At 37.3% G+C, this 12,851-nt stretch overlaps 1 protein-coding gene and 1 long non-coding RNA gene across 2 annotated transcripts in view; one reads left to right on the top strand and one right to left on the bottom strand.

Moving 5' to 3' along the window:
* The window catches only part of SCEL (sciellin), a 110,022-nt gene that overhangs the window by 62,389 nt on the left and 34,782 nt on the right, over window positions 1-12,851 (top strand). The window contains exons 14-22 of the mRNA XM_023185525.2: window positions 513-572; window positions 871-930; window positions 3,258-3,317; window positions 3,852-3,911; window positions 4,276-4,335; window positions 5,569-5,628; window positions 9,909-9,968; window positions 10,913-10,972; window positions 11,927-11,986. Of these exons, the coding sequence (XP_023041293.1) occupies window positions 513-572; window positions 871-930; window positions 3,258-3,317; window positions 3,852-3,911; window positions 4,276-4,335; window positions 5,569-5,628; window positions 9,909-9,968; window positions 10,913-10,972; window positions 11,927-11,986 (540 nt within the window). The remainder of the gene's footprint in view (window positions 1-512; window positions 573-870; window positions 931-3,257; window positions 3,318-3,851; window positions 3,912-4,275; window positions 4,336-5,568; window positions 5,629-9,908; window positions 9,969-10,912; window positions 10,973-11,926; window positions 11,987-12,851) is intronic.
* Window positions 937-8,438, bottom strand: LOC111521888. Its single transcript, XR_002725111.2, has 4 exons — window positions 8,361-8,438; window positions 5,484-5,603; window positions 3,335-3,444; window positions 937-1,202 (listed from the first exon to the last, which is right to left on the bottom strand). It is a non-coding gene; the product is annotated as an uncharacterized LOC111521888 (long non-coding RNA).

Raw genomic sequence — 12,851 nt, 5'->3', positions numbered from 1 at the left:
TAGCTGAGACTACAGGCACCAACACCATGCCTGGCTAAGTTTTAATTTTTTGTAGAGATGGGGTCAGACCATGTTGCCCAGGCTGGTCTTGGGCTCCTGGGATCACGTGATCCTTCCACCTTGGCCTCTCAAAGAACTGGGATTATAGGCATACGCTACCACACCCAGCCTGAAAAACCAGGTTTCTGTGTGTCCTGACCATCATTGTAAACATGGGCTCACTTTAAAGCCCATGCTTGAAAGCTAAAAGGATAGAAATGCTCCATGAATCCAAGCAATACCTCTATGGACCTATTGTGGTTGGCAGATCCCCAGTTTATATCTTTTATTTTATTTTCTCTAAGGCCCACTACAATTTAAAATTTGAGTCTATGAAAATACCTGTTTCAAGAGTTGTAGCTCATCTTCCCCAACAAGCTTCTGTTTCCTGTCTTAAATGTAAACTGGTCTATGTTCTTATAGTTAAGCATTGGTCATTGTCACTGATGAGGCTTTTCTTAATACATTTAAAGGAATCAAGGTCTTGATGGTCTCTTCAGAGCAAATCCAAAGGTAGACGAAAGAGAGAAAAGGTAAGTGCATCTGTCTCAAATCTGAAAATCTCATCTTGCAGATTGCTCATCTTATTCCTTCAGACATTAGCTGCGAGGGAGTTGAATCCTCTGGCATGGAAATGTACTAGCAGATGGGGTAGTGCTCTCAGCATTGTACATTTAGTTCAGACATAATTACCAAGAAGGATTTCTGCTCTTCCATTCAATAAGAGTAAATGAGCAGTTCATGGAGAATTTTTATTGCATCTGACCTTTCAAGATACCACACAATTTCATTTCAATATGCAGGCTTTTATGTGAATTTCTTTGTTTTCAGAGCCAAAAGCCTTGAAAGTCTCATCTATGTGAGTACCCGGACAGATAAAGATGGCAAAGGGTAAGATTTTATTAAGACGGACCATTTTGATTGAGTCCCAGACAGTATACTATTTTCTGGAAGAGACCTCCTGCTTAGGAGAAGGGTCAGGCAGGCTGGTGGAATAAGCCTCAGACTGGGGTCCAGAGATAGTGTGTGTCTTGGTGCTGGCTCTGCCACCAACATCAATCTGGGTGACTCTGGGCAAGCTGTGTAATTTCTGGACATCTCTGTTTCCTCATTCCATAAAATGAAGGATATGACCTAGATGATCCCCCAGTTCCCCTTTATATCTAAAATGGAAAGAAACACAACTAGCTGTTAAGAGTAGTGGAGAATAGGTTGATTTATAAACTAAATACATTTATAATACGGCATTTAGGAGCATAGTCCCTCACCACTGAAGTCTCTCTGCCTTTTTTTTTTTTTTCTTTAAGATAGAGTCTTACTCTGAGGCTCTTCTTTGGCTCACTGCAGCCACTGCCTCTGAGGTTCAAGTGCTTCTCCTGCCTCAGCCTCCCAAGTAGCTGGGATTACAGGCGCCCACCACCATGTCCAGCTAATTTTTGTAATTTTTGTATTTTTAGTGGAGATGGTGTTTTACCATGTTGGCCAGGCTGGTCTTGAACTCCTGACCTCATGTGATCTGCCCATCTAGACCTTCCAAAGTGCTAGGATTACAGGCATAAGCCACTATGCCTGGCCACCACTGAAGTCTTTAGAGTGTATAAGGCACTTCTCAGTTGGAATCTTAGTTGAGTCATTTCATATGCATATCTTTTCATACATATTTGTAAATATCTTTAAATGCAAAACTAGGCTTTTATTTATTTTAAATCATAAAATGGGTTAATTAATTATTAGTAACTGAACTGATAGCATTTAAGAGGTTACCTTCTAGTTCTAGCCTGACTGATACACTAGATAATTGACTTATATGACTGATATTATTTTCCTTGTTGAAAGAAACCAAAGCCATGTCAGTTTCATTAGAGAAAATCCCAGAATAGTCAAGAATGGCAAAGGGCAAGGATTTATGAGAGCTCTACTATTTTTGCCTTCCAGATTGGCTGTTTACTTTGTATTTGGTTAGTCATGAAATTTGCCTTTCTAACATGAGAATTATTTCTGTTGTCACAGTTATTTTTAAAAACCATTTATCTGTGCCAGTCTATGCCGAGGATGGCATTCTAGCTTTCCAAGCCAATCTTGGCGATGCATTCTTAACCCTTTCTGATGTAGAACACTTAACAACGTCTATATGATGAAAAGCGTTGGCAGTAACCATCACACAGGCATTGAATGCTTATTAACAACTTATGACTATAATGTAAACATGTCAACATATTGTAGGTGACTTTTTCAAATGTGGAATAGATGAAGTAGAAAAATAGTCTTTTGCTGTTGTTGTTGTTCATGGATATATGAGCTTTCCAGGAATAGATGAGGTTCCAGATATTGTTCAAAAACAGTTTAGAGAGTTCTGCAAAAGTGGTAGACAAAAGGAAAAGTAGGATGAGCATCATAAGTAGATCATTTTGTGGGCTAGGAAAAAGATTTATAATCTGGGATAATTTGATAACAACTGAGTTTTGGTGCAGGAATAACTGATCTTGTCTGCATGGTAGGGAAAAAGTCCTAGTTCTTTTTTCTTCTTCCCTTCCTTCTTTCTCACATTGAAATAACTTAAAATATCGACGGTCTTATCACAGAGAAATCAGAGAGAGGTGAAAATGGCAAAGCATAATACTTGGAAGCTTGGGGGAATTTAAAGAGATTAGCTTTCATATTCGCTAGTGATTGTCAGTCACTGGCATGTGAGAGTTTTATTTCATTTACATAAAGTGCTGGGACCATAACAGTTATTTTGACTTTACCAAGGTGACTTCAGACCCTTTAAACACATCTGCTAACTTTTTAGGAGAAATGACTTGTCTAAATTCTCAAAGTATTTAGACTTAAAATATTGAGCAATCGATTTCCACCCCTGATGTAAATGATTTTCATGCTTAAATAAGACAGTATCTCAATATATGTATTAAAATCAGTATCTCAATATATGTATTAAAAGCCTCCCACTAACTCACCTCCAAGAAAGCAGAAGCCAAGACATTGGTTAAAACTTTTTAAGTTGACTCTATCATAACTGAGTAATGGTTGATATCTTAGACTCAGGCTGCTGCTTATGCATTTTGCATGATGGATAGAGCCACTTGAATTCAATATTTCCAAGGACTTCTGATCCTTTAGGCACTGATTACATCTTACGAGATTCTCTGGTGGCATACAAGATTCTGAATATACCACTGAGTTGCTCTTTCTCTTTTTTTCCCCCCAATGTTGTAAAGAACCCAAAGCCTTGGAAGTCCAATTAAAGTTAATCAAAGGACTGACAAAAATGAGAAAGGGTAAGTCAATCTCCTACCTTGATGGGGCTCTTTTTATTCAAGTTAGCTTTTTATACCTCATTAGGAATGGGAGTGCTATGCTTTCCTTTGTGACAGTGAACTCTTGTACTGCTCTGACCCATCAGACCTAGCAGGCAAAAGGAATACGATGAGTGCTGTTTCCTTCATAGGACCTCTGATTTGAGTTACATTGAAGTAGGTGCAAGAAAACCCGCTACATAATCTCTTATTCCATATTTTCTTAAATAATTAAGAGATGAGTCAAATTTTAATTTAAATTAAGAAATATAAAGGACAAAATTGCACAGTGAGAGCCACATTGAGAAGTTTTTCTAAACTGATTTAGACTCGTTTAAATGAAATGCTGTTGTGGAAATTAATAAAGGTAAGTAAAGGATAATTACATCAAAGCTCTTCCTGGTCATTTTGTCCTGAAAACACCTGATACCACATTCAGGGACATTCTTGATTATACAGATTTCAGAGAAAATTGTACTGTAACCTAACTGACAAGTTTTGGTGTTTTTTTCAAAGAAGACAGGATCTCGAATCTGTTGTTAAAGTGAATGCCAGGATGAATAAAATGAGCAGAAGGTGAGAACTGAACAGATGTCTCTAAATATTGGTTATTTTCTCTCATATTAATTATGTGATATTGAGGGCATCACATCTTTGTTTGGCTTCTCTCTTCTGTGTCTAATCCCTGGTGCCCTGATCTTCACTTCAAAGAATCTACATACAGTATATTCGATCTAAATTTGCATTTACATATAACCCAATAAAATCCTAAGGATTAATTAAGCTAAGTTATTGATAGGCAATTTTTATCCTAAAAGCCAATTTAATGTCAGTATAATAATTTTCTCCAAAAGCTTGAATTAATCATTGGGAATACAGAAGATGTATATGTCTAATATTATGTGAATGTTTTGAAACTGATATAAACCTTTTTTTTAAGAAGTGAAGACGTTGATAATGCTATCAAATTAAATCCCAAAGGAAATGAAAATACCACTGGGTAAGAATAATTAATGTCTTTAATTATGGTTTCTGTTACATGTCAATCAGAAGATAAAATAATTTGACTTTTTAGCTTCATAAAATATTTTATTAGCATGGAATTAGACAATAAAGATAGGCCTCACGACCATCCCTCCTTGCCCTCAATAAAACCACTAACTTTTGAAGCATTGTCTTAATGTTTGATAGTAAATTGCCTTTTTGCCCAGAATTTAGGCTTTGATTTGTCTTCAGAGTAAGTGATCAAATTGAATTTTTTGTGCCTAAAGAATGCACAGTCTTGACAAAATCGTCAAAGCGTATTTCCAGAATGACAGAGATGGCCAAGAGTGAGCCATCATTGAAGCTCTGCTAATTCAACTTCTCTAAAGCTCTGCTAATTCAACATCTCTAAGGGTGGTGGTCTCAGGAGGCAGCCCAGGGGAGGCTGGGCTGGCACACACAGGGGTAGTGAGGACCTCCCACCACTTTGTCTCCTGTTCAGAGCTGTGTTGACATGGCAATGGCACCCAATCACAGTGCTTCTGCCTTCCCCTCCTGTCCCTTTTAGATTCTGCTTCTGCCTTTTATGGTATCAAAGTATTTTAATGAGGTGGCCTGTGTCCCCCTGGGGAGTGAATCATTAATTTTTCTACTATGTGAGCTGTTTTTTCTTGCCCTTTTTTGCTCACCATAATCTACTCTGAAGGAACTGATATTTAAAAGGGTTTGGGCTAGGTAGATAACTGAGTTTATATGAAAGCATACATTCTTATTCTTTTAGTTAATATTGTTAAATTATTGTTATTATGAAATTATGATTCTCAACATTATTCTTACTACTTAAAATCAGAATAGGCAATTGTATCCAGTTTGTTGAGTAGAAATTTATACTGTCTGGGTCCGGTGTAGAACTTAGTCCAACTTAATGTTACTTTAATGCTGCCTGCTTGGAGTGTTCTAACAAGATATATCTGAAGACAAAGTTGATTTTGTAAAATAACAAGTTTCATATATACTTATGCATTCTGAGAACAAAACAAAAAATCACATTACCAACAAATAAGCAACCTTAAATGGTCTTCAGCTCAATTTATAAGAGAATAATTTTCATTTTCATTTAGAGCTTTAAAATTTTACACTGATATAGAAAACTTGTATATGTACCACTTCTTAATTTTTCCAGCCATTATTCATCTGATTAGTGCTATATTTTAACATCATTCATTAAAATTAATTTCCTTTTCCAAAGAAAACAAGACCTCGATGGGCTTATTAAAGTGGATCCTGAAACAAATAAAAATATTAGGAGGTAAGGCATTTAAAGTTCCCCTCTCCCCTTTGTTTGGCATTTAGAAGCACATTAGAATTTTGAGTGTTGGTATTCAGGACAGCAAATTGGAATTCAGGCCAAAACAAACTGAGCTCTTTTTTCTCTAAACACCTTATATTAAGTAATTCTGTGCAAGTGATACACCTAAATCTCCAGCATTTTATTCTTGGGCGAAGTTTGTTATCAAATAAATTTGAGAAATTAAATGAGATTTGGGCTGACCTTCTCTACTGAACTAAATGATTTATGTCTTTGTATGCTAGTGTGAGTACATGTATTAGTGTACTCACATATAAGTAGTGTGTTTATATATAAGTGCATGTGTGTATGTGTAAGTGCATATGTATGTAGATGTAAGTAGTGTGTGTGAGTGTATGTGCATGTGTATCAGTAGCATGTGGATTTAAGTGCATGTGTGTATAAACGGATGTGTGTATAAGTGTGTGTGTGTATGCATACGTGCATGTGTGGATGTGTATATGTATGATCTACGTGTGTGTGTGGTGTATTTGTGTTTGTGTATGTGCGTGTAGTGTGGTGTGTATTTAAAGATGAAGAGCTTAACAAAGTGTACTTTGTTCTTACCCATGAGTTGTCAAGTAAGTCATGAGAGCTTATATCTTCTTGCTTTTTATTCTTTATAAGGCAGATGGAATATTTTTGAAACTGAATTTGTTGGTATGTTGCTGGAAACAGTAACATATAATTGCATGTCGTTTCCCTTGAATTCCTTTCCATTCAATTATCTCAGTTCATGATATTATTTGTCAGTTCTAACATGTGTCAAGGATGCCTGCAGGCCAGTTGGGAGGGCAAAGGCTTAGGTAGCTGAAAAGCTGGTTTGCACACTGTCAAGCCTGCCCTATTTGTGTAGGTGTGGCATGGTCAGAGGCACAACGACCCAATGAGTTCCAGGCTTGCACAAGCTTGCAACCCATAGATGGAGAAGAAAGCATTGATTTCCTTCAGTACTTGGGTGGTTCAGGGAGGTAACCTGAGGTAGTGAATGCGAGCAGGGAATCCAAAAATCATAGGTTCGAATTCTGGCTCTATCACTTGCTAACTGTGTCCCTGTACCTCAATTTACTCATTTACAAAAGAGGGATCATAAGATTCTCATGCCAGGCATATAGTAGATACAAGTAATTGTTGCAACAATAAAGATTCAAGTGAATTATATTTTCTTCATAATTTAGTGTTCAAATATTTAATATCGACTTTCCAAGAAAAATCCATGTTTCCTTTTCTAATTTTTATTAAAAATAATATTTCCAGGCTGAGTACGGTGGCTCAAGCCTGTAATACCAGCACTTTGAGAGGTTGAGGCGGGCAGATCACAAGGTCAGGAGATCGAGACCATGGTGGCTAACACAGTGAAACCCCATCTCTACTAAAAATACAAAAAATTAGCCAGGTGTCTCAACTACTCGGGAGGCTGAGGCAGGAGAATTGCTTGAACCGGAGAGTTGGAGGTTGCAGTGAGCCAAGATGGCGCCAGAGCAAGATTCTGTCTCAAAAAATAATGATAATAATATTTCCAATCAGGACTTATTTTTCTTCATATATTGGTGTGTGTATATGTGGGCATTTCTATGCTCATGTGTGTATGCATGCATACAAATGTTTTTGTGCATATGTACATTCATGTGCATGTATATATGTATGTGTCTATATGCATATGTGATTGCCTATGTACATGAGTCTGTGCATTGCATGTGTGTACATTGTACATGTATGTGATTGCATATGTATGCATATTGCTTGTGTTTTCATGAGTATATGTATAAATATACTTTTGTGTGTATATGAGTGCATATGTACATGGATGTGTACGTACCTGTGTGTGTGTGTGAACGTGTACGTAGCACATGTGACTATATTTGTATGTGTGTACTTCCTGTGGGCTTTTGAGAATAGTAGTTGTCATTTCCTTTTTCTGAACATAATGAAGTCTGTAGATCTTTTAAAAATAAAGCAATGGCCTTTTACTTTCTCAGTAAAGCCTCGCCAAGCTGATGTTTTTCTATTCCAGACTCATTCCTGCCTTAAGGTTTCAGCATATGCTGTTCCCACTTCCTGGAATGCTCAATCCCCATATCGTCACCTTCTCCAACAGGTCATTTCTGACCACAGAATATAATTAAGTCACTGTCCTGTTCCCCAGCCCCACTACTGCAGGCACCAACCACTCTTTTTTATTTTTCTCATAACATATATTGTTATTTGGAATTGTGGTATTCATTTATTTGTTTAATTGTATATTGCCTGACTCTTCCGAAGTTGAAATGGAAGCCTCGTGAGGTTTAATCCTGTGTCTATATTGTTCACATTTATCCCAGAGCTTGGGGCAGGGTCTGGCCCATAGTGGGCTTTCCAAAACATATGTATACTCTGAAGATATATATACTATGAGGTATATACTATGAGATATGGATATATATACTATGAGGGTGGATTGAAGTAACCCATAATACTGAAGATACATATACTATGAGGTATTGCTTTACATAAACTCTCATATTATTTTACATTATTACATTAATAGTAGATTACTACATTAATCTACTCTTCTTTATGGACTTTATGAACTATGAGATTTAAATAACCTTATTTTATTATGTGCTTTATTTAATATTTAAAGAGATCAAGTCCTAAAATATAGTTAAAGCAAATTCCACAACCAACACAAAGGGAGGAGTTATAATGCTTACCGTTTTGTTATTTTTTTGAATACACAAGTCTGGAAATAGCATCTCGGGATTTTTTTTTTTTTTCTCAGTCACTGGCCTTCAAATCCCACATACTTCATTTGGGCAGAAATCAACAAGGAGTAATCTGCAGTGGAGTGATTGCTTCTGTGGGGCTAATTGTTTCATTATTTGCATGACAAAGGTTCAAAGTAATTATTGCTACTTTGAGTCTGTATATCACATTCTCAGACATCTGGATACAAATAAAAGACTTGAATCAACATCTAGTTGCTTTCAAATATCTGTATCTTTGATGTTGTATAGACAAAACCTTGGGGCTTTTGGACATGGCCTTAATAGAGTCACAGAGTATGGAGACGCAGTGCAAAAAGGCCTTCCTATGGGCATTCTTTTCCCTATGTGGCATCGTCTGTAGATCAGAGCAGCATTTATTGCTGCTATTGGTATGCAGAAAACACATGTAGATGCAGGGAGAAAAGCAAAATTCCACAAAGATCAGAAACTGACATATGCTAAAGAGTAACAGCAAACTACTAAAATGTTTTCAATGACTGCATGGAATTTTATTTTGTTTCATTTTATTTTCTTTCTTTCTCAGACAGGGTCTTGCTCTGTCCCAGGCTGGAGTGCAGTGGTTCAATCACAGCTTACTGCAGCCTCAAAAACCTGGGCTCAAGGGGATCTTCTCACCTCAGCCACATGAGTAGCTGGAGCCATAGGTGTGCACCACCATGCCAGGCTAATTTTTAAAAAAAAAATTTATGGAGACAGGATCTTGCTATGTTGCCCAGTCTGGCCTGGACTTCCTGGCTCAAGTGATCCTCCCACCTTGGCCTCCCAAAATACTAGGATTACAGGAATGAGCCACCATGCCCAGCCAGAGCATTGTGCTTTATATTACAGTTGATAGATCTTACATTTCAGAATGTTTCAGAACTCGGTAGATTTTAATATTCCTATTGTTTGTTGCCAAATACAACTAGTCAAAATTCGTAATTCTAACACAGTTATAAGTACCAGAAGCAATTACTGGGTTGCATATCATAGATTTTTAACAAATTGGTGTATTAATACAGTTTTGTGATAGAAAAAATCTGCTAATGAATGCCAATTTTACAAAATATGGATTTTCCAAAGCTGGTTTTAAAGTTCTACGTGTTGAAGGTTGATAAAGAGTATCCCTTCTGGAATATTTCATGAAACAAATATATAGAATAAGTTACAAAAATGTTTTGTGCACCTGATAAAAGCTAAAATTGTAGCATTTAGTGTGTAAAAGTAGAGAGAATCCTAGTGCAGTACTTGCTAGCGGCCAAATGGCTCTGAGACTAAAATACTGTCTCCCTGAGTCTCAGTGAATTTCAGAGATGTACAAATCCCTACATACTTCTGCAGTCACCTTTCACAATCTTCAATCTTCAACTCCTTGGCATGATCTCAATGAGTTTTTATACTGCTTCTGAGTTTTAATGAACAGCTTTATCTTCTTGTTGTCAGTCTACCGTTGTTACATGTTGTCAATCTTACCATTCCTTCAATGTTTTAAAGGGGCCAGAGTCTTGACAATCTCATCAAAGTGACCCCTGAAGTAAACAGAAGTAACCAAGGGTGAGGACTATGTCTTACCTTTCTTCCTTCCTCTTCCCTATCCATTTGTGGTACTCAGGAAAGAAGATGTGTTGAAAAACCTTTGGACTGGGATCAGAAAGTCTGAACATCATTACTTACTAGCTTGGTGTTCTTGAGCAAGTCCCTTGAATGCTGAGCTACAGCCTCCTTAGTTATAAAATGAGGATCGTAATATTCGTTTGGCAGGGTACGGTGGCTCACACCTGTAATCCCAGCACTTTGGGAGGTCAAGGCAGGCGGATTACTTGAGGTTGGGAGTTCAAGTCCAGCCTGGCCAACATAGTGAAACCCTGTCTCTATAAAAAATACAAAAATTAGCCAGGCATGGTGGAGTGCACCTGTAGTCCCAGCTACTTGGGAGGCTGAGACAAGAGAATCGCTTGAACCCAGGAGGTAGAAGTTACAATGAGCCGAGATCCAGCCACTGCACTCCAACCTGGGTTACAGAGTCAAACACCATGTCAATAATAATAATAATAATGATGATGTTTGGTTTTTGTCACTTGATAGTTGTTAGGAATTAATGAAATAATGGATATAAAATCCATTTTTTAAAGAAGGATATTACAAATGGAAATGATTAACAAAACAGTTTAGTTATAGCTGTAACATTAGATGGAATGCTTAGGGGAACCAGGTGAGAGTTTTTAGCAGATTATTATGTCATCCATTAACTGATTTTTTTAAATGGAGTCTTACCCTAATTATACGGTTTTATTTTGGGGGTAAATGAGAAACTACATCAGTGTACCAGTGATTGGTAAGAAGGTCACAAAGTTTAGTCTTTTAAATTAAGAGCATAGTCTTGTATCAATTTATCTCAAAGCTTAATAGTAAAATTTATCTTGAGTACATATATCCTTTAAATCGAAACAGCCAATTTATTTAATTCCATTTTTATTTATCATGTTTTTTGTTTGAAGTTCCAAAGACCTCAATGACTTCATCAAAGTGAATCCAGGAACAGAAAAAAGTACTCAAGGGTAAGATTTAGTAAGCTCCCTTTTTTTGTTTCATAGTAACCAATGCCTAAAAGTGTAATTAAAGCCTCATTTCGGCTGACTGATGCTAAACCCAATGATCCTTTAAGAGAAGCCGTGTAACCCTGCCTACTTCACATTTGAAATGTTAAAAATTTTGGTCAACCAATTTCTGATACAATGAGAGTACTCTTTGACTAATCAGGAATAAAATTGTTTTCCCACCATGGACAGGATATTTTTATTCATTGATTTATTATTTTTCTCAAGCAGAAGGGATGACACAGTAGAGGGGAAAGAGAACTAGACTGGACCCTGTAGTTGTGGGTATAGGCCTGTATCTGCTCCTCTTACCTGTGTGTGCTCAAACTAGTCACTTCTGTTCAGGCTTCAGTTTCTCATCTGCAAAGTGAGGAAATGGCACCAGGAACTCTCTCAATACTCCCAAGTCTAATTCAGTTACTAAGTTCCAATTGATGTTTGGTGTCATGATAAGGCACAGGCATTCTGCAGCCAGATTACCTATCTTTAAATCCCAGCTCTGCTACCACTAGCCATGTGGGAAAATTACTTAAGGTTTCTGTGTCTCAGTTATTCCCTCTATGAAACTGGAATAATAATACTTCCTATGAATACTTCCGATGTCATAGGATTGATGTGAGGATTAAATTAGACAAATCATGTAAATCACTAAGAAGAGTGCCTGGCCTGGCGCATCAAACATTTTCTAAAAGTTCTTACTCATTATTTCTCTCCAGTTTTAGTTAGGTCCCTATATGTATATTCACAGTCAACACTGAAAACCCCCAGCCCTCTGAGATGATCTCTAATTTTATTATTTTGATAAATATTTTATAATAAAAGTATTTCTCAGTTTTAACAAATACTTGAAACCATTAGCAAATACTTGAAATTAGTGATAAATCTACCACTGATCTGGTTTTCTATGTTTTTAAGGGGCCAAAGTCTCGACCGCCTCATCAAAGTGGCTCCTGAAAGAAACACAACTCACCAAGGGTAAGGTTTATGGAACTTCTCCCCTGTTTTTTTTCCTAATCAACTTAAAAACATGATAAATTGAGCAGTGGCTCACGCCTGTAATCCCAGCACTTTGGGAGGCCGAGGCGGGCGGACCATGAGGTCAGGAGATCGAGACCATCCTGGCTAACACGGTGAAACGCTGTCTCTACTAAAAATACAAAAAATTAGCCGGGCTTGGTGGCGGCGCCTGTAGTCCCAGCTACTCGGGAGGCTGAGGCAGGAGAATGGCATGAACCTGGGAGGCGGAGCTTGCAGTGAGCCAAGATCACACCACTGTACTCCAGCCTGGGCGGCAGAGCGAGACTCCGTCTCAAAAATAAATAAATAAATAAATTGCATCGTCCCACCGTTGAGACAACCAATGATGGGACCCAAATCAGCAGATCCTGTGTCAGAAATTTAGTGTTCAAGCACGTGCTCAAGGCTCTCTGGCCATGGGAGAGAGAATTCCTTGAAATACAGGAATGATCTCTTACCAGTATGAGATTTGTGTTCCATGCTGAGGATTTCCTTAAAAATTAACGGGAATTCCCCATGAGACAAAACATCATCCCAAACAATTTCCCAGATCTAAGTAGCGTAAAGAAAGGTCTTCATATGATAAAAAATTCTTCCTCCTTCTTCTTCCATCACGTATTCCCTCTCTTCTTACTGTCTACTACCCAAACATTTCTACTACCCAAATAAATTGGGAAGTCATTTAAAAAATTATTCTCAGTTCATTGAAAAAAGAATGACATTTTTCTTTTATATAGAAAGAATTTTATCTAAGGCATATCATGTTAAGTAAATAAACAGGCATAATAAAATCACCAACTTGTAAATGTATATTGTTAAGTGA

Source organism: Piliocolobus tephrosceles, chromosome X (genome assembly GCF_002776525.5).
Source record: "Piliocolobus tephrosceles isolate RC106 chromosome X, ASM277652v3, whole genome shotgun sequence".
In the NCBI taxonomy this organism is placed as follows: domain Eukaryota; kingdom Metazoa; phylum Chordata; class Mammalia; order Primates; family Cercopithecidae; genus Piliocolobus; species Piliocolobus tephrosceles.
The sequence above is the reverse complement of the archived record's forward strand: the minus strand, read 5'-3'. Positions and strand labels throughout refer to the sequence as shown.